The following is a 21,693-nucleotide window of genomic DNA, read 5'->3' as shown; positions in this document are numbered from 1 at the left end:
ATAAAAATGAGTTCTGTTCCCAAAGAAAGAACTTTACAACTGGTGCCAGTTGCAATATTAACTTAGGCAGGAAAAGTATATGCCAAATCTTACAAGCACTCAATGCTCACACAAAATATATTAAGCACCAAAAATGGAGATTATCAACAGAAATGAAAAGACACTTAAGGGCTATGGCTCTTCAATATACCAACCAAAACTATGGCCTTTGATTTAGCTACTCTCTTAATATGGTTAAAGCATGGTTTTAAAAACTTTTACCCAGAGATGAACTAATTTGAAATACATACCAATACAAAATAAAATTTGGACCATAATCAAATTTAACTTCTTACCTTTTAAATTTCCAGATGGGCTGTTAACAGGGTGGTCTGCTTTCAGTCAGATGTAAAAAATAAAATGCTTCTTAAAAGAAATTTCTCCTAGATTAGAAATGTTGGGACTAATTATAGCCTCCCCCCAACAACCCAGGTACAATTCATTAAGAATAAGCTTTTATTAATCTAGTTTAATAGAATAGTGTTCATTGAATTCATTGTACCCTTACCCTACCCTATTTTAAAAAGCAGGCAAAACTGAGCACCTTGAATTTTCCTCTCAATTAGCTTTCAACCTGACAGCTCTGATAACATAACTACTAAACTTCTTAAATTTCACTTGAAGTGCCTGCCTTGAACAGACCTCAACCTGTTAGGGTATCAAAGGAATTTAAAATGGGAAAGACATGTCACTCATTTGAAACTAGAATTGTCTACATTGTCAGTTAGGAAAAAGCAAACCAATACTAGCTTGGTTGCTTACACCAACATTCTCTCCAAATATAACTTGATAATGCTTTCTACTCTTGTTCAGCTTAAAACAGAAGTTAATAGGTTGCTAGCTAACCAATCCTTGTTCAATTATACACCATACTTAAATGAGAAACATGGTTTCAAACTTAGAAGGTTGCATGGTGACATTTAAAAAACCCCAAGATTTGGAGCCAGATCTTGGTATGGAATCTTGGCTCTGCCACTTACTACTTGTTTGAAATCAGGCAGGTTATGTATAATGAGACTACTTTAAAGCCTAATTCTAGCCATTTATTTTAAGAGTTCATTTCAAATGATGAACATGTTAAGGTATGATGACAACTATTATTCATTGGGGTAATGAACAAAATTTTGATTCATTCTGGAGTTATAATAAAAATAAGGGGTTTGATGGGTAGTAGTACTGGGATTTATGAACTCTTGAGAATGACTGAACCCCCAAGTGAAAACTAGTCAAGACAGTAAACTCTTGGGAAAATCGAGTAGGAAAAGAAATTTTATGTTAACTTAAATCTTTGAAAATTGCCTGAGCCACAGAACTAATTAATAGTAATTTTAATGGTTGGTCTTCCTAATTCCAAGGACCTCCAGGCTACCTCTATGGCTTTTAGCAATAACTACTGAAAGATGTTGGAATCTGCATAAACTAGGTAACAAGAACACTTCTAATGATCCATACAAAATAAACTGGTAGCCAGTGTCAAAACTGTTTGCCAAGGCTGATCCATGGCTTAATTTATGAAAAATACAACTTCCAACAAAATCCAGCCTTTTATTTTCAACTCTTTTGATTTTTCAAATGAAACCAATACTTAGTGTTTTAAAAGACCAGGACAGATATGAAAACAACATTTTAAATAGTAGCCTCTCAGTAAACTCTTAAGCCTGGAAGTCTCAGGTAAATTTACAAATTTAATTTACAATCACCATTCAATAGGATTTAACCTTAATGTACTTAACTTTTAAACTAATGTGAGATTATCTCACTAGGGCTTTTCATTAGTCATATCCCATAATTTTCCATTTGACAGACTTCTATATAGTCCTTTCAGTGTTACTAAAGTAGGTACAGCAAAAGCTAGTCTAGTTTTTCAAGTGGTTTGAAATCGCTGAATTGGGAAGAAAAAAATAGAAAACACACCTGATCAACTTAAAATTAATTCTCACCAGTTTACTGAAAAAAAAAAATTGCTGTCTCACATCAAGATGAAAAAGGACAACCATGCATAGTTTTTTTAAAAAATGTTTTATTTCTCAAAGAAAAATGGCAATAGCCAATTGGAAACCTACTTATTCTTCAACTCCGAATTTGTTTTTTTTTTTAATTTAGAGAAGTGACTTACTGATTTACTATTTTACTTTAAACAAACCCCCCCTTTTCCCCTTTATATGTTTACCATCTACTCGTGCTGAATCCTTCCAAGGAGATTGCTCCAGCGTACCTCTCCAGGTCCTCGCTTTGCTCCTTTTACCAAAAAATGCAAAACACAATTCCATCGTGCATCTTAAGGGCTCCAATCGTCAAAAATAGGAAAAAAATCTTTGGAATAGCCAATTAAGTTGAATAAAAAAAAATCCACACGAATGCGGTTTGGTTGGGGCAGGAATCCACTCCTATGTTCCTGGTAATCTGATCCCGCTCCATGAATCCTTGTAATTCATCCTCCCTATCCTATCCACATTATGATTTGAATCCAATGATCCAGCTCCAAGGATTGGGATCCAGTGAGCCCTCTCCAATCCAAACCTTTATAACCAGCAAAACCAAAAAAGAGGAGGCAAAATGTTAGATACTGTAATCAAAAAAAGGTTTCTGGGGAATGATGAGTTATGTCTGTCATCAATTTAATAGATGTACATCAATAACTATCAATTCCCCAAAACAAGCTTTTGAATGGTGAAGTTCAGATAAATTTTAGAAACTTAATTATCATAGAGACTAATTGGAAGAAGCATTGTATATTTACAGGTCAACTGATAATGCCAACATTTGTTACTGTACAGTGTATTACAGGTTTTGTGGTTGCAAAAAGTTATGTAGTTGAAAAAGTTTACTGCTATAGCTACCCACCTAGTTCTAAACTAAAGCTAGTGCTCCCATCTGCAATTTAATCTGTAAATTAAAATAAATTCTGTTTCAAAACATATCTGGGGAAGGGTATGGTGAGACTTAAGATATTATTCCCAACTAGGTTATCTACACCATCTCGGAGTTCTATATTTTGCTTTCATTTCGATGCTTAAAAATGAAATAGCAACGCTATATCAGTCACACAGAGGACATGCAGATTTAGCAGTATTGATATTATACTCTATCTGTTTGGAATTAAGATACCCTGTACCCACATGTACACCAACAGTAGGTTACATTAACAGTTGTAACTAAGCATAGTGACAAATTAGTCGGTCCTTCCCACATTAGTCCCTACTAAAACAAAAAAACAAAAAAGGGGGAGCAAAATGAGTCAAAATTGCTATAAATGGGCAATGTAATCTTTGCCACAATTGCCAAGGTTTTAAGGAGCAGAGCAATTGTAGCTCAAGGTAACTACAATATAAAACGTTTGCAGGTGTCTTATGGTAGATGTAAATACTCAAGTTTTAACCACTGCCTTCTAGTATAAGGTCAATACTGCCAATTTCATCTGTGACAATAGCACTTGGAGTCATACCATTGCCTCCATTATTGATCTGATCCTCCTCAATCCTCCTTTTGACAATCCTAAAATGATTGAAATGTGCTCCACAATCCTTAATCCAAAGCATTCTTAATCCATCTCTTCAGATATGTCTACAGAAAGACACATGAAAAGGCAAGATAAAACATAAGAATTCCCCCAAATAAGACAAGATAACCAAACATTCCCAACATCCCAGTTCATACACACCATAGGAACAGACATTTACACAGCAATATCACAGTCTGAAGAGCATGGGTAATTAAATTTAAACAATCCTGCCTACGACATCACTTAAAATACAATTTACCAAAGACATGAGGGGAATGTTGATGTTAGGAGCAAAGGGGATATTACACAAGAATGCAATTCAACACCAGCCCATTTTGAATAAAACAGTTTGAATTAAAAAATGAAAGATTGTACTGAGTAAAGGAAAACTGTATACAACATGGGGTTCTACAAAAAGTGTCACCAATGATCTTTATGTACGAGAACGAGATCTACTATGACGGGGGGAGTAGCGTGGAGATCCTCTGCTTCTTCTTGGGGAATAACTTCGACTCCTGCTGTTGCTTCGACTACGGCTTCTGCTACGACTACGGCTTCGAGAGCGAGATCTTCCATAACTTGGACTTCTTGGCCCATCAACTTTTACACGGATGTAGGCAGTTTCTCCCTATTGAATAGACAGAACTTTCGATTGAAAGATCTATGTCTTTAAGGCATGCTGACTGAATACAGTGCCATAAAATATCAGACAGAACCAGGAATGTTATTTGTCTGGATCCATAAAAAGCACAGAACATTTTTGCCTGGGTCCTTACCTTTCAAGTCCCATTGTTAAGCCCCTTGTATCCAATTCAGGCCCAAAAAAAGAGTAAGTGTATAACCTACCTCATGAGATCTAAACTTAGTGTTATCCAGTTTTCGAACTGCGTAGGTCATATCTTCCTTCCGAACAAACTCCACGACACCAGTTCCATCTCGGTAAACATCAGCATAACATACATCACCTGCTTCACGCATGTGATCCTTTAAATCCTGCCAACTTCCACTTGGAGGCAGCCCTGAATCAAAATAATTTAAACTGTTAATACCATTATTGCAGTGTTCTTGTAAATCATGCATTTGTAAAGCACACATTTAAGCGTAAGCATAGGAACACAAGTGTACACTTAAAATAACTTAAGTACCTGGAATAAATAAATACTGGGTTATTTACACATTCTCATCACATTGTACAAATGAAACCTCTTTCAGAGTAACTACCTCTTTACTAATATAATTTAGGCTAAAACCGACTTCATTGGTATAAGATGCTCCCTATTTAGATACTCCTTTAGTAATGATGGTTAGAACTAAGCGACTCAATTTAAAAAAAAAATTGCTCCGGGCACTAAGAAGTGATTTAACTAGGGGTAAGAAAGTCAGCACGTGTCAATCAGAACTTTTAGACCTAGCTTTTCTTGATCTAGAGACACTGCGTAATTAATCCACCACAAGAATACATGTAGGAAATTATGGTGATTAACACAACCCTAAATAAACAAGTTGTGTTCTTTTTCTCCTCCCCCCCTTCGCCTGCCAAGAAAAATGAAAACTCACCAGATACGACTACTCTGTATTCCGATCGCCTGGACGGGGGGCCATAGCGACCTCGAGGGGCTCCACCGCCGCCCCCGCCGCCACCACCCCCTCGGCCAGTACCCCGGCCACTTCGGGGAAACTCCACACGGAGCCGATATCCATCGTAATCGTAACCGTCACGCCCATACACAGCATCTTCCGCGTCCCTGAATTGGAGAAAATAAAGAGCACACAAGCGACAACGTGAGCAAATTCCGGGGCGCCCAAGTCGGGGTAACTCGGGAAGAAGCAGCGGCCCAGGTCTCGCACATGCGCATAAAATCCGCGAGGGGGGAGTTTAGGAGGAGGGGTTGGGGAGAAGCGACCCACAGGCTCCACATAAAAGGACCGGCCGCCGCGGCGGCCCCTCCCCCACCCGGACACGCAGCGCGCGGGCGCGTCTCTTCAAGCTGCCCCACGAATCTTCCCCCCGTTGTGGTCTCGGCTTCCCGCCCTAGGGCTGCCAGCCCGGGCTCCCCCATCGGCGTCCACGTGGCCCCACGCAGGGGGAGGCCCGGGGAAGCCGGCCGAGACAAGTCAGCCCCTCCTCGCTCTCCCCAGGGCTTTCCAACTGCTCCCCTCACCCTGTCTGAAGCCATGCGTTTGTTTCCTCAGCGCAGGCCCCGGTTCCCCCTCTTCACAGGCTGCAGGGCGGGCCTGCGCCCTCCTCCGCCTTCCATCTCCCCTCCCCAGCCAGATCGATCCCGGGCCTCCTCCTCACCGCGGGTCCTCGAACTCCACAAAGGCGAAGGGGGGCCCTCCGCGGCGGTTCTTGAGGTCTATGTCGCGGATGGCGCCGTACTTGTAGAACACGTCCTCTATGTCCTTGGTTCGGATGTCCGGGGGTAGATTGCCCACATAAATGCGGCAATCGTTGTTCCCGGCCGGGCCCCGAATTACTCCTCCTCCCGACATGGCAGTAGAGACGACGAAGAAAGGCGCGGACTGGAGATCCGGATTTCCCTCCCCCACCCTCCAAATACACAGCGGAGGAAACCTGCAAGCTACACCACGTCTCCCGCGGCTGCTCCAAAATGGCGCCCTTATCTGCCTGCTCCGCGCACGGATACGGGGGAGGGGAAGCCTAAGGTGGACTCGCGGCCGCGCAGCGCACGCGCAGGAACGTAACGGGCGCCTTTATGGCGTTCGTTGCGCACGCGCGAAAGGCGTCACCCTCCGCGGTGACAGGACTTAAAAAAAAGTCCCGCGCCAGTATGATATGTCGAGTCGTCGAACTTTCGCGTGATAAAACCCAGTGTCAGGATGAAAACTCTGAAAAGAGTTGTCTTTAGTGGGGGCTACAAATTTCCATCGAGCTAAGTCATTCTTGGAACTAAGGAAACCCTGTCTTCTGGGCGGTTTGGCGCCTCGGGGAGGACTGAAATAGGCCCGGCAGTCGGCAGCTCCGGCCCACAATTCCGCGCGGCAGTAACGGCCCTTGGCGGGAAAATGCCGAAGGGCGGGGACAAGAGTAGAGTAAAGTGGAGGGGGCGGGGAGGGAGCGGGGATTGGAGCTTCGAAAGTCTGCGCCGCTGTCTGGGGGCGGCGGCGTCGGGGACACTGCGTGCGCAGAGGTGTGTGCGGAGGCCTTAATGGGGGCCGCGCGGCACCTCCCTGGCGAGCAAAGGGGCTTTTCCTCGGGCTCTTTGCGTAGTTTGCACTGATGGCATGACGCTGCGAGAGGTTTGAACGAGCCCACCCACGTGCGCAAATGGGTTACTTCCCCAGTCTATAAAGCGATGTCAAACATAAGTTTCTTGAGGGCAGAACCACTGCTCAGTTTTTTTTTTAATTTACTGTGTACTAAATCAAGAAAAATAAATTTCTGTGACCGCACATATACAATCTATAGCAAATTGCTTGGCTTCTTAAGGGGGGGAGGAAGAAAGGGAGAGAATTTGGAATTCAAAATGTAAACAGAAAGAATGTTAATGAAAAGACATTCAGATTAAGTAGCAAAGATGTTCAGTCAAAAGATCTTAAATAATTGGGCGGGAAAAGTAAATGATTTTCATCTGAATTTAGGTGTTAAGTTTGTAACGGGACTTGATAATAAAAATGTGGCGCAATCACATAATTTTTATTTTGACAACAGATTACCATTTAGTTATTTTCTTATGCTCATGACAAATCACCCGTGACTAGAAAACATAATTAAATAAAAAAATAATAAGCTGTAGGAAAAAAGAAAACTTTCAGCATGTAGGGAGTTGTAATTTGGAACTAGTCTACTTAATTTTTCATCTCTGTCTCCAGCTCCTGGTACATAGGCACTTTCTTTTTGTTGGTTTGTTTTTGCAGGGCATTGAGGGTTAAGTGACTTGCCCAGAGTCACATGGCTAGTACGTGTCAAGTGTCTGAGGCCAGATTTGAACTCGGGTACTCCTGAATCCAGGGCTGGTACTTTATCCACTGCGTCATAGTAGGCACTTTAAACTTGTTCAGTGGTTTTTCAGAAAGAGTACAAAGATTCTGGAGACTTGCTTTTAGACCCTGGAACAGAGACCATGAAGTTGCTTTACCTCCCCATCGTCTTGACTGCCTCAGTTTCTCCATTTGTAAAATGAGGTTGGACAGTGACTGAAGTTTATGAAATGCTAGCCATCTTTCTTATCCTAGTGACTGATCTTCATTTTACAGCTTTCCAACCCTTCTCCCCAAATTTAGAACAAAAGATATGAAGCAACCATTCCAGAGAGCAATTTGGAACCATGCCCAAAAGGCTTTAAAACTTTGCATACCCTTTGACCCAGTAATACCACTACTACATCTGAATCCCAAAGAGATTGTGAAAAAGGGAAAGGACTCACTCACATGTACAAAAATATTTATAGCTGCTCTTTTTGTGGTAGCAAAGAATTGGAAAATGAGGGGATGCCCATCAATTGGGGAATGGCTGAACAAGTTGTGATGTGTGAATGTAATGGAACACTATTGTGCTATAAGAAATGATAAGCAGATGGATTTCAGAAAAACCCAGAAAGACTTACATGAATTGATGCTGAGTGAAATGAACAGAACCAAGAGGACATTGTACAACAACATTTTGTGATGATCAAGTGTGATGGACTTGGCTCTTCTCAGCAATGCAATGATCCAAGAGAATGCCAAAAGACATGGTGGAAAAGGCTCAGGCAGCTAGGTGATGCATTGGATAAAGCACCAGCCCTGGATTCAGGAGGACTGGAGTTCAAATCCAGCCTCAGACACTTGACACTTGATAGCTGTGTGACCCTGGGCAAGTCACTTAATCCCAATTGCCTCACCAAAAAAAAAGCTCTCCACATTCAGAAAAAGAACTATGGCAGTTAGGTGGCACAGTGGATAAAGCACCAACCCTGGATTCAGGAGTACCTGAGTTCAAATCTGGTCTCAGATAGTTGACACGTACCAGCTGTGTGACCTTGGGCAAGTCACTTAACCCTCATTGCCCTGAAAAATAAAATAAAGTAAAATAAAATATGTCTTAAAAAAGAAAGAACTATGGAGTCTGAATGCAGACAGAAGCATACTACTTTCACTTTTGTTGTTGCTTTTTGTTATTGTTCTTGTTTATTTTTTCTTGCTGGTTTTTTTCTTTTCTGGTTAATGTGGAAATATGTTTAACATAATTGTAATGTATAACCTATATCAGATGGCTTGATGGTTTTGGGAGGGGGGGGGAAAGGAGGGTGGGAGAAAAATTTGGAACTCAAAAATATCTTTACATGTAATTGAGAAAAATTAAAATAAATAAATAAAAAATTTTAAAAGATCACAATAAAAAAAAAGATATGAAGCTTAGAATGGGCCTTAGATGTCGTCAAGTCCAACCACCTAATTACAGATGCTGAAACAAGCCAAAATATCAGTATGACAACTAAGTATAAAGTAAGTAACTGAGTGGGTGCTATACAAAGAAAGGCAAAAGTAGTCCCTGCCCTTGGGGAATTTACAATCTAATGTGAGTGGATCAGGGAACAATATGTAAATAACTATGTACAAACTTGATATATACTGTGCAAATTAGAATTAACCTGGAGGGAGCATTACTATGTTACCCCTTCCTCTCAAAGTTCTTTCTGTATTGGAAAAATCCCCTGTTGGGGATACGGTGAATGATACAGGAAGGACTTTTTTTTTCTATGACATAATTCATGTATGTAACTACCAGTGAGGAAATACCCTACAGCATTTTGGCAACTTATTAATCATGCGAGCATTTATTAAGCAATAACTAACGTGCCAGTCACTTTGCTAGGTGCTAGGTCAACCAGGTAGCTCAGTGGACAGAGTAGTAGGCTTGAAGTCAGGCCAACTCATCTTTATGAGTTCAAATCCAGCCTCAGACACTTACTAGCTGTCTGACCCTGGGCATGTCACTTGACCCTTTGTGCCTCACTTTCCTCATCTGTAAAATGAGCTGGAGAAGGAAACGGCAAAGCCACACCATTATCTCTGCTCCAAAAAACAAACAAACAAAAAACCAGGCACAAAGGACTGCTAGCACAAAACCACAGAGTTGGAAGATGAGAAACAGCAAGTGGACTGGCAGGAACATAGATTGAATGATGTGATGAATCTGGAAAGGTTGGCTGGAACTAGATGGTTTTGTTGTTGAGTTGTTTAAGACTCATTTGGGGTTTTCTTGGTAAACAGGTGATGGGTTTTAAATATAAAATAGAAGGGGGTTATATTTTATCCTGGAAGAAATAGCGGGGCAGCTAGGTGGCACAGTGGATAAAGCACCAGCCCTGGATTCAGGAGGACCTGAGTTCAAATCCTGACTCAGACACTTGACACTTACGAGCTGTGTGACCTTGGGCAAGTCACTTAACCCTCATTGCCCAGCAAGAAAAAGAAAGAAAGAAAAGAAAAAAAAAGAAATAGGGAGACACTAGAGCGTTTTATAGCAGGGTAAGGGTGATATGGCCAGACCCATGCATTAGGAATAACAATTGGGAAGCTCTGTGGAGGATGGATCATTTAGAGATTTGAGACAGAGAGAAAAATTAGTAAGCTACTGTAGTAGCCCAGGTCATGGTGGTGGCCATAGGAATGAAGAAAGAAGATTGATGAGAAAAATGTTTTGGAGACAAGAGGATTTGGCAACTGTTTGAGTATTCCAGGTGAGAGAGAAGTGAGGGTTGAAGGATAACTGAGGTCAGGAACCTGGGTAACTAGAAGGATGGTAGGCTGTTCTAAAGAAAGAAGGGTAGGTTTGGAATGATGGATTTTGTTTTAGACATGTTGCATGTGAGAAGTCTACAGGACATCTATTGGAGATATGGAGTAAGCATTTGGGAATGAAAGACCAGAGCTCAGTAAGGCTTGGTGCAGAGTTATCTTCAAAGACAGTATCTCAATTAAACCTATGGGAGCTTATGAGATAACCAAGAGAGTGCATAGGGAGAGAAAAGGTGAGGATGCGGGACAAAGACTTGAGGTATAGCCATAGTTAACTCAGTGGATAGAGAACTGGGTTTGGAGTTAACTAAAGCCTGAATCTTGCCTCCAGATACTTACTAGCTGTGTGACATAGGGTAAATTTCTTAACCTTGGGCAACTAGGTAGCACAGTGGATAGAGCACTGTCTGGAAGTCCTGAGTTCATATCTGGCCATACTTACTAGCTCTGTGACCCTAGGCAATACAATTTAACCTCTGTTTGCCTCAGTTTCTTCATCTGAAAGACAGGAATAATAAGAGCACTTACCTCCCAGGGTTGTTGTGAGGATAAACATGATATGATATTTGTAAAATGCTTTGCAAACATTAAAATACCATGTAGGGGGCAGCTAGGTGGTGCAGTGGATTGAGCACTGGCCCTGGAGTCAGGAGTACCTGGGTTCAAATCCGGCCTCAGACACTTAACACTTACTAGCTGTGTGACCCTGGGCAAGTCACTTAATCCTCATTGCACCCCCAAAAAGACTGGAAGGGTTAGAGGGGGCTAGGTTATGAAAGGCCTTGAACACCAAACAGAGGATTTTGGATTTGATCCTGGAAATGATAGGGAAGCACTGGAGTTTATCAACTAGAGGGATGACATGGTTAGACCCGTGTTTCACTCAAATCACATTAGTTGCTGAATGGAGAATGAATGGGCTAGGGAGAGACTTGAGGCAGGCCGACCTACCAGCAGGCTATTGCAATAGCCCAAGTGTCAAGTGATAAAGCCTGCACCAGGATGGTGGCAGTGTCAGAGGAGAGAAGGGGGCATATTCCAGATGTTGCAAAGGTGAAATCGACAAGCTTTGACAACAGAATGATATGGGTGGTGAGAGATAGTGAAGAGTTCTAGGATGACTTCTAGGTTGTGAGCCTGAGGGACTATGAGGATGGTGTTGTCCTGTACACTAATAGGGAAGGTTTGAGGGAAAGATAATGAGTTGTGTTTTAGGCATATTGAGATTAAGATGTCTACTGGACATCCAGTATGAGATGTCTGAAAGGCAGTTGGAGATGGGAGATTGGAGGTCAGCAGAGAAATTAGAGCAGGAGAGGTAGATTTGAGAATGGTCTGCATAGATGATAAGCTCTTACAGAGCTGACATTCTAATGACTGGACAAGGGGGCAGCTAGGTAGCGCAGTGGATAAATCACCGGCCCTGGATTCAGTAGGACCTGAGTTCAAATCTGGCCTCAGACACTTGACACTTACTAGCTGTGTGACCCTGGGCAAGTCACTTAACCCTCATTGCCCCCCCCCCCAAAAGAGCTGCTATAATGAGTGGAAAGAAGATTGTAAATGAAAAGAAACTGGAAAGCACAGCAGAGTTGGGAATGGGATGGAGATGACCTGGAAGTGAAATGGAGGTCTAGTTTCCTAAGGAGTCTGAGGTTCTGGTGAGGAAACGTAGACACCATGGTGTAGAGATTCCTTGAAATGAAGTGTAGGCCGGGTTCCAGACAAGAGAGGGTGAAGACTCACCCAACAGAGCCCAGCAACCATGGACAGAGTCCAAGATGCCAGTGGTGGAGAGTGGAAGAGATGGGGAAAGATGAGGAAAGATGAGGAGTGTGGGACAGCCGTGTGTAACATTAGAGAGGAGATGATGAAGTGGGGAGCTGAACTGTGAATCTGAGAAGAGATCAACAGTGAAAATCAGATACACACAAAACTCATAGTCAGCATTTATTAAGAACACACTGTGTGTTAGGCACTGTGCTAAGCATTTGCTTAGGGACATTGTTAAGTTGTGAGTTATAGTATGGCTTGTATGTGTCAGAGCCAGGACATCAGCCCAGATTTTCCTGACTTCAACGCTGGTCATTTATCTTTTGTACCTTGTTGCCTCTCAAAGACCTTTTCCCTTTGGGATTACCTTCCATCAACTATGCCCAAAGGGCTATGGGACTATGCATACCCTTTGACCCAGTAATGCCACTACTAGGTCTGTATTCCAAAGAGATCATAGAAAAGGGAAAAGGACCCACATGTACAAAAATATTTATAGCAGCAATCTTTGGGGTGGCAAAGAATTGGAAATCGAGGGAATTCCCATCAATTGGGGAATGGCCGAACAAGTTGTTGTATATGAATATAATGGAATACTATTGTGCTATAAGAAATGATGAGCAGGCAGATTTCAGAAAAACCTGGAAAGACTTAAGTGGATTGATGCTGAGTGAAGTGAGCAGAACCAGGAGAACGTTGTGTGATGATCAACTGTAATAGACTTGGCTCTTCTCAGCAGTACAATGATCCAAGACAATTCCAAAGAACTCACGATAAAAAATGTTCTCCACATCCAGAAAAAAGAACTGTTGGTTCTGAATGCAGATTGAACCATATTGTTTCTACTTTTGGGCTAGTTTTTTTTTTCTTTTTTGAGGTTTTTTTCCTTGTGTTCTGATTCTTCTTTCGCAGTATGACTCATGCAGAAATATGTTTAATGTGAGTGTACATGTATAACCTATATCAGATTGTTTTCTGTCTTGGGGAGGAGAGAGGGAAAAAAATTTGTAACTAAAAATCTTATGAAAACAAATGTTGAAAACTATCTTTACATGTAACTGGAAAATAATAAAATACTTTTATGATTAAAAAAAGAGATTACTTTCCATCTACTCTGTATGTATCTTTTATGTATCTATTAATATACATGCCATCTCCTCCATTAGATTGTAAGCTCCTTGAGGGCAGGAGCTATTTTTTCCCTTCTCTCTGTATTCTCCGTGTTTATGTATAACGTATGTATGCTGTTGTTATTGTTGTTGTTGTTGTTAGTGGTTTGCAATTATTCATGACCCCATTCAGGATTTTCTTGGTAAAGATACTGGGGTGGTTCGCCATTTCTTTCTTCAGCTCATTTTACAGCTAGTAAGTGTCTGAGGCTAAATTTGAACTCATAAGGATGAGATTACCTCATTCCAAACCCTGTGTTCTATCCACTGTGCCACCTAGCTGCCCATAGTACATGTATAACACAGTAACAGCTTAACAATTATTTGTCAAATGATTGATTTCTTTAAATTAATATAAACTGAACACCTGCAATATACTGAACAAAGCCCAATATTGCCCATATGTGATGCTAATTCACTAACAAATTTAAACCATACAACGGATAATTCCTAAACACCTAGAAGATGCCTTGTTTCTTCCTTTTCTGATCATTTCCCTAAGTCACGACCTTCATCCTTTATTATTTTTTAAATTATTTTCCCATTCTGGTACATTTTATGTTGATTGCATCAAGGATCATTAAAGTAATTTAAGTATAAGTAATTTTAATTTCAGTAAATTTTCATTCAGGACCGATAAAACAATCAAGTGGTTGCTAGGATTTATTCATGGCAATGTAATTTAACATAATCACAATTTATTTTCTGATATTATTGCTATTCCGAGGAAGGCAAGGTAAGTTTTTTGGAGTGAATAAAACATCATGGGGCAGCTAGATGGCGCAGTGGATAAAGCACCGGCCCTGGATTCAGAAGGACCTGAGTTCAAATCCAGCCTCAGACACTTGACACTTACTAGCTGTGTGACCCTGGACAAGTCACTTAACCCTCATTGCCCCACAAAAAACAAACAAAAAAGAGACTTAATTGGTCCAGGGGACAAAGACTTGAAATATTGTGACTTCCTAGATACCTAAATAGAAAAGAGGAGTTAAGAGTTTCTCAGGTTTAATGTATACTGCTGACTGTGAGGTGCTTAGGCTGGGAGCCTACCTCCAATTGAATCAGTGCCAAATATGCATCATAACTAATTCAGTCAGTCAATTAACATTAACTGCCTACTATGTTCCAGACACTGTCCTAAGCACTGGGAATACAAAGAAAGATAAAAGATGATCCTTGCTGTTAAGGAGCTCACAGTCTAATGGAGGAGAAAATATGTAAACATCTATATGTTTGCAGCTAGGTGGTTCAGTGGATAGAGCCCTGGACCTGGAGTCAGGAACACCTGAGTTAAAATCTGGCCTCAGACACTCACTAGCTGTGTGACCCTAGGCAAGTCTGTTGGCCTTAATCTACTAGAGAAGAAAATGGCAAACTACTCCAGTATCTTTGCCAAGAAAACTCCAGGGGCAGTTAGGTGGCACAGTGGATAGAGCATGGGCCCTGGAGTCAGGAGGACCTGAGTTCAAATCCGACCTCAGACACTTGACACTAGCTGTGTGACCCTGGGCAAGTCACTTAACCCCAATTGCCTCACCAAAAACAAACAAACAAACAAAAAAGAAAACCCTAAATGGGTCATGAAGAGACTGAATAATATACAAACTAGCTATCTATAAGACAAATTAGAAGTAATCAATGGATGAAGGCACTAGAATTAAGGGGGAATGAAGAAAGACTTCCTACAGAAAGTGTGATTTTAGCTGGAACTTGAAGGAAGCCAGGGAAGTCAGGAGGTAGAGATGAGGAGGAAGAAAATTCTAGCATGGGGGAAATGCTGAGAGTTGAGAAATAGAAAATCTTGTTCAAGGAACAGCAAAGAGGCTAGTGTCCTGGGCTTGGCAAAGTATGTGAATGAATGTAAGGTATAGAATATTGGAAAGGTATGGGGTGGTAGCTTTTGAAGGGCTTTGAATACCAAACAGAGGATTTTATATTTGATCTTAGTGGTGATAGAGAGCTACTGAAGTTTATTGAGTACAGGAGTTACATGGTCAGACCTGTGTTTTAGGAAGATCAGTTTGACAGCTGAATGAAAGATGAAGTCAGAATGGTGAGAGACTTGGGGCAGGAAGACCAACTGGTAGGTTATTTTATTAATCCATGTGTCAGATGATGAGGGCCTGCATCAGGGTGGTGGCAGTGTCAGAGGAGAAAAGGGATGATATTGGAGAGATGTTATATAGGTAAAATAGACAGGTCTTGGCAATAGATTGGATCTGGGGGGAGGGGGATAGAGAAAATGAAGAATCAAGAATGACATTTAGGTTGTGAGCCTGGATGACTGGGAGTATAATGGTGATCCAGACAGTAATAGGGAAGTTTGGAATGAGATGGGAGGGGAAAGAGTTTTGGGGGCAAATAATGGGGGGAAATAGTTTTGGACATATGAAGTTTAAGATGTGGGCAGCTAGGTGGCGCAGTGGATAAAGCACCAGCCCTGGATTCAGAAGCACCTGAGTTCAAATCCGGCCTCAGACACTTGACACTAGCTGTGTGACCCTGGACAAGTCACTTAACTCTCATTGCCCTGCAAAAAAAAAAAAAAAGACGTGTATGGGACATTCAGTTGGAGATGTCTAAGTAGTTGGAGATGTGAGTCTGGAGGACAGCTGAGAGTTTGGGACTAGATAAATAGATCTGAGAATCATCAACATAAAGATAACAATTGAAGCCACTGGAACTTTTGAGATTACCAAATAAAATAATATAAATGAAGAAGAGAATAAGACCCAGGACAGAGTCCTAACATCCTTTCTTATGCTATTGTTAAGTACACCTTCTTTTGTTAAATGTTAGGTGATATAGTGAGTCTCATTTTCTTCTTCTTCTTCTTCATGGAACAATGATTGCTAAGTGACTTACCCAGGGCCACACAGCTAGTAAATGTCAAGTGTCTGAGGCTGGATTTGAACTCAGGTCCTCCTGAAGCCAGGGCCGGTGCTTTATCCACTGTGCCACCTAGCTGTCCCATTTTTCTTTTAATCTTGAACCTGAATCCAGCCTGGTCAAGAGTAAGTGAAAAGACAGAAAGTTTAAAACAGAAATGTATTCTCAAAAAAATATTCTATTTTACCACCCGTGGTTAATTATAGGTTAATAATAGCTTATGATTGGTTAATTATAATTACAGTATAATTATGAGCATTTAAGTATGCAGCTACCTTCCACGTTCAGGGATGCATGGTTTTGCATTTTAATCTGCTCTTTTCCCAAGAGTCCAAGTGACTCTTGCTTTTTACTAACCCCTGTGGATTGCAGAGGCATTTGCAATAATGATAATAGGTGGGCAGATAGCATTTCCATTACCTATTCAATAACTTGGTTTATGTGACTTTCCAAAGACTTAAATTATCTGAGGATTGGACAAGATAATCTTGCCCTAAATCCTATGATTCCATGCATTAGAATAGTTGGGAGGGAAGGAGAAGAGTAACCAAAGAAAATCAGAAAGTCATTTGCTCAAATTTTCTTATTATACTTATTATGTTTCAATTTACATACAAGTTGTCTCCCTCATTAAACTACAATTCTTGACTTAGGTTAAGAAGCTTCTATTAAGGGATGTAAATACTAGCCTCCACCCTTTAGAATTAATTAATTCCATCAGTCATTTGAACCATAGTATCAAGTGAAAATGGAATTTAACTAATCCTACAATCATATAACTGATAAAAAAAGAAAAGGTTTTATGTGGTGGGGACAGTAAGTGGGAAGGAAAAGAAGAACTGAAAGGGAGAGGGAATTTGGTGCATGGGGTACCTTAAAATCCTGCATCACCTTTGGTTCAGAGTTCACCCTCTCAGGATTGACAGTCTAGACCAATATACTTTCATTACTCCCTTCTTCCATTTTAGTGGTCAAATATCTGATTGTTTTGTTTTGTTTTAAAGGAGGGAATGTTCTATGGCTAGCCCAGGTCCTGGAGCTCAGATCTGAGCTCATGGACCATGTTTGATCTTTGGGGCCACTTAATTCATGAATGGTTCAGCATCCAACTAGGGTTCAAACCCTGAGAATATCTGAAATTTGTGTTTTTGGGGTCTTTCCAAGGGCTCTACTCCCTTCTTTCTATTTCCTTGTTTCTCTTGCCAGCCCTGAGGCTTATAAAATCAAGAACAAGTTTATTAATGGCAAGAATAAAATGAACAGCAAATTAATAATAATAAAGGAATGAATGAGTAAATGAATGAATAAATAAATAAGCAAGCAAGCAACTAAATAAACAGATAGATGATAGATAGATAAATGGATGCATGAATAAATGAATGAATGAATGAATGAATGGTAGAAGTATCTCCCTTTTCCACTCATTGAGCTTGTCCACCAGGCACTTGGTGACTAGACAATGATGGGTGAGGGTCCTAGTGAATTTCACTTCTATTTCATTCTAGGGTTCCCTTGCTTTTATCCTGCTGCTGCTTTAGTTTACTAGTACTGAATTGAGGCCTTTTCTTCCTTTAGCTCAATCATAGGGGGCTCTTTGTCCTACTTTGTTGGCCTCTACCTTAATTAAGACTCAGACCAGTTCCGGCCTGTCCATTTCAACAGGATGACTCAGTGAACTTTGCCTCAGTTTAACCCCAGCAGCTTTTCATTTTTAATTTCATTTTTTAAACTTTTGCACTTAACACCCCTCAGAGAGAATATTTTTCATTTGCAAAGCACAGCAGAAAAAGATGATTGTAGGGGGCAGCTAGGTGGCGCAGTGGATAAAGCACCGGCCCTGGATTCAGGAGTTTAAATCCAACTTCAGACACTTGACACTTACTAGCTGTGTGACTCTGGGCAAGTCACTTAACCCCCATTGCCCTGCCAAAAACCAACCAAACAAACAAAAAAATTAAAAAAAAGATGATTGTATATGAAACCATGAGTCTCTATGACATATAACTTGATTTTCTTTTAAAAGTTATACGAAATATATTACTTTCAAAGTTTTCCTGTATATCTGTGGTTCCTTCTAAACTTCCTTTTGTTCTCTTTTGTGCATTTACTTTTAAATGCTTCAATGACCCTATTTTCTTTTCTTAAATTTTTTTGGGGGAGGCAATTGGGGTTAAGTGACTTGACCAGGGTCACACAGCTAGTAAGTATCAAGTGTCTGAGGCCGGATTTGAACTCAGGTACTCCTGAATCCAGGGCCAGTGCTTTATCCACTGTGCCATCTAGCTGCCCCTGACCCTATTTTCTTTTTTTCTTTTTTGGCAACATTATATCTGACCCCTCTCTCTCTTAAATTCTCCTCATCCCCAATTAAAAAACAAACAAACAGAAGAAACCCTTGTAACAAATAAAGATAGGTCAAGGGATATGAATAGACAATTCTCAAGAGAAGACATCCAAGCTACCTATAACTATATGAAAAAAAATGCTCAAAATCATCAATAATTAGAAAAGTGCAAATTAAAACAACTCTGAGGTTCTACCTCACACTCATCAGATTGGCAAAGTTTATGAAAAAAGGAAGATAACAAATGTTGGAGGGATTTAGGAAATACAGGTATATCGATTGGTGGAGCTGTAAATCAGTCTGCCCATTATGGAAAGAAATTTGAGGCTATGCCCCACAAATTACTAAGATGTGCATAACTTTTAACCCAGGGATACTATTACTAGACTTCTACCTCAAAGAGATCAAAGGAGGAAAAGGTCCTATATATACAATGATATTGGAAACTTTGGGGGGTGGGGTGCCTCTCAGCTAGGGAATGGCTTAACAAATTACAATATTTCAATGTGATGGAATACTATTGTGCTATAAGAAAAGATAAAATATGTGGTTTCAGAGGGCATCTAGGTGGCACGGTGGATAAAGCACTGGCCTTGGATTCATGAGGACCTGAGTTCAAATCCAGCCTCAGACACTTGACACTTACTAGCTGTGTGACCCTGGACAAGTCACTTAACCCTCATTGCCCTGCCAAAAAAAAAAATAGGGAAAAAAATCATATTTAGGCAAAGCAAACCTACAATTGGCCATGACCAAAAATCTATGTCTCTTTTGCACCTTGAGTCTATCAATCCCTTAGAAATTAAATGAACCACACTGACTTTATCTTGTGACTCAGTTCTGGAGCTAGTCTAGTTCCCTTTCTATTCAATTATGAGTCTAGTTCAATTTCTGTCTTGTGAGAAAACTTTATTCAATTATGGGAATTGTGAGAAAACTTTAATTGTTGTTTGAACCTAACTCTGTGTGACTGGGAAGCTGGACCACCTCTACCTGTTGCTTATAGACCCTTGATTAAGGACTTAGGTTATGCTAATCAAAAATCCAGTTAGATCCCAAGATTGATGCAAGGAGTTCTCTATACATATCTCAAACAAACAATTCATATATCTTATCTGAAAACTGGCCCTGTACCAGCCAATCAGTTATTATTTTCATGTTCCTTTGATTGAATACTGACACTTGGTGTGTGTGTGGGGGGGGTAGTGGAACTCCTCTTTTTCTGATTTCAGGGAATTCACCTGTTTGCTCTCCCCCTCCCCCATTTAGAAAGTCCCTAATCTTTCCTCCAATTAAGTCAGATTATCTAATTTTGTATCCTGGTTAATTGTTTTCTTTTAATTATTAATACATAAAAATCTGTCTCACTCTGTATTCAGGGTCATTGGGCTGCCTGGGAAGTCCATCAACTCATTTATTATGCCTGTTTTGCCAATAAATTGTATAGCTCAGATTGTTTCCTCAGTTTATCAATTTTCCACCACTTCTGTCTATCAGGAGGTGGGTAACATGTTACATCATCTGTCCTCAGAAGCAGCTGATCTCAGCTTCTCTTTCTCTTTCCTCAGGAGAGGGAGTAATTCCCCCTAAGGTAAAGCCCAGTAGTCCTACTTCTCATCCAGAAGATGGGGGCAGGAGGTAGTGATACCAGGTAAGGAGTATGGCAAGGGGAAAATGACCCATTTGTCTCTTGGGTTTGACATGCTGTTCTCCCCTGCATACATAGCAAGCCATCATCCCAAAAAGACAAAAGAGAGAGGGTGAAGAGAGTTCAGTCAGGCTCAAAACTCTCAGGAGTTATAATCATCAGATTTAAGTGAAGCTCAGCATCTCCTGGGAGCATGGGCTGGGTTTTTAATTGCAGAATGCAATCTAGGCCAGTCTAGGCAGTTGGACACTTTTCTCCAAAGTGGTAGTTTAGGTACTTAGTCAAGTACTTGATGAATGGCCTCAGCCTGGAGTTCATCTTTGTTTCTCTATGGTAACAGGCTTCTATTTGCTGACACAGTTGATGCAGCTGGAGCAGGAGTAGGAGCAGGAGCAGCAGAATGAAGAATGAAGCAAGTGAATTCCAAAATTAAGCAGAATCAAATTCCAGAATGACACTACCACTTCACGGGTCCATTCATTAAGTGCTGAATTGTGAACAAGTGCCTGGACTGTGTTTCTCTGAGCCAATGGTGTTGAACCCCAATGAAGGTCCTATTCTTTTATTTCTGTTTTTAACAAACCGATTTTTTCCATTGAGGCAGCTAGGTGTGGAGAGGATAGAGCCCTAGAATTATAGATAGAGTTCCTGGAGTCAAGAACACCTAAGTTGAAATCTAGCCTCAGATGCTTTCTACCTGTAAGTATCTTACTTACTTACCCTGGGCAGACCACTTAACCTCTGTTTACCTCAATTTTCTCATCTATAAATAGGGGATAATAACAACACCTACCTTCCAGGGTTGTTGTGAAGATAAAATAATATTTGTAAAACACTATATAAATACCAGTAATTATTATTACTATTATTAGTAGTTGTGGTAGATAGTTTCATAAACCTTCCTGCTTATATAGGGAACTGGAAGAAGCACTCTTAGAGATATGTGAGCTAGATTTCAGGTATTTCCAAGAACTCAGCCAGGAGTAGGAAGTCAAAACATTTTTGAGTAAATATTGAGGAATTACAATGATTGGACTTGTTCCAGATGAGATTAGGTCTGAGATCCTGAGCCACAAGTCACTTATGTACATGTCATTTATCTTTTCATTCCCCTTAATATTTGTCCTCTCTCTTCCAAGAGACTGAAATGTGGGGCAGCTAGATGGTGAAGTGGATAGAGTACCGGCCCTGGATTCAGGAGTACCTGAGTTCAAATCCATCCTCAGACACTTAACACTTACTAGCTGTATGACCTTGGGCGAGTCACTTAACCCCAATTGCCTCACCAAAAAAAAAAAAAAGAGAGAGAGAGATTGAAACGTTCATGAGAATGGGGACTTGCTTTTATTTCTTCCAACTTCCCTCACCACCTGGTATAGGCTTTGGGGAGAATAAATATTCAAATAAATATTACTTACTATTCCCCAACTGACTATTCTTTGGGAGATGTGGGAGGTTAGATGGATAGGATGTTTCTATGGAAACATCAGTCATACTGCCACTATTAGGTAGATACAATGATTAGAATTAGTATTTTTTAAAATTCCAGAATTCAGTCCTAAAGAAATTCTCATATATTTTC

At 40.6% G+C, this 21,693-nt stretch overlaps 1 protein-coding gene across 3 annotated transcripts; it reads right to left on the bottom strand.

Annotated features, from left to right (window-relative positions):
• Nucleotides 1-1,564: 1,564 nt before the first annotated feature.
• Nucleotides 1,565-6,323, bottom strand: SRSF1 (serine and arginine rich splicing factor 1). 3 transcript variants are annotated; one of them, XR_006356316.1, is made up of 5 exons: nucleotides 5,841-6,323; nucleotides 5,099-5,286; nucleotides 4,388-4,560; nucleotides 3,485-3,603; nucleotides 1,565-2,559 (listed from the first exon to the last, which is right to left on the bottom strand). XR_006356316.1 is itself a non-coding variant. In XM_044001728.1 (4 exons), exons 1-4 carry the CDS (start codon nucleotides 6,032-6,034, stop codon nucleotides 3,565-3,567), a joined length of 594 nt encoding a protein of 197 aa, XP_043857663.1. In that variant the 5' UTR covers nucleotides 6,035-6,322; the 3' UTR covers nucleotides 1,565-3,564. The 3 variants fall into 3 exon arrangements, 2 of the variants coding, with proteins under 2 accessions (XP_043857663.1, XP_043857662.1); XM_044001728.1 differs by having other exon boundaries at nucleotides 1,565-3,603; nucleotides 5,841-6,322; XM_044001727.1 differs by having other exon boundaries at nucleotides 1,565-4,169; nucleotides 5,841-6,205.
• Between the last annotated feature and the right edge of the window lie 15,370 nt (nucleotides 6,324-21,693).

The sequence above is a fragment of the Dromiciops gliroides genome, chromosome 4 (assembly GCF_019393635.1).
Source record: "Dromiciops gliroides isolate mDroGli1 chromosome 4, mDroGli1.pri, whole genome shotgun sequence".
NCBI lineage: Eukaryota > Metazoa > Chordata > Mammalia > Microbiotheria > Microbiotheriidae > Dromiciops > Dromiciops gliroides.
Note: the sequence above shows the minus strand (reverse complement) of the source record. Positions and strands in the feature narration are given on the sequence as shown.

Excerpts from the sequence above, each read along its gene's own strand:
- SRSF1 (XM_044001727.1), bottom strand. The coding sequence starts at position 6,034 with ATGTCGGGAGGAGGAGTAATTCGGGGCCCGGCCGGGAACAACGATTGC. Across the intron at positions 4,561-5,098 it reads ATACAGAGTAGTCGTATCTG|GGCTGCCTCCAAGTGGAAGT; the intron begins GTGAGTTTTCAT and ends ATTTTGATTCAG. Across the intron at positions 4,170-4,387 it reads CTAAGTTTAGATCTCATGAG|GGAGAAACTGCCTACATCCG; the intron begins GTAGGTTATACA and ends TCTATTCAATAG.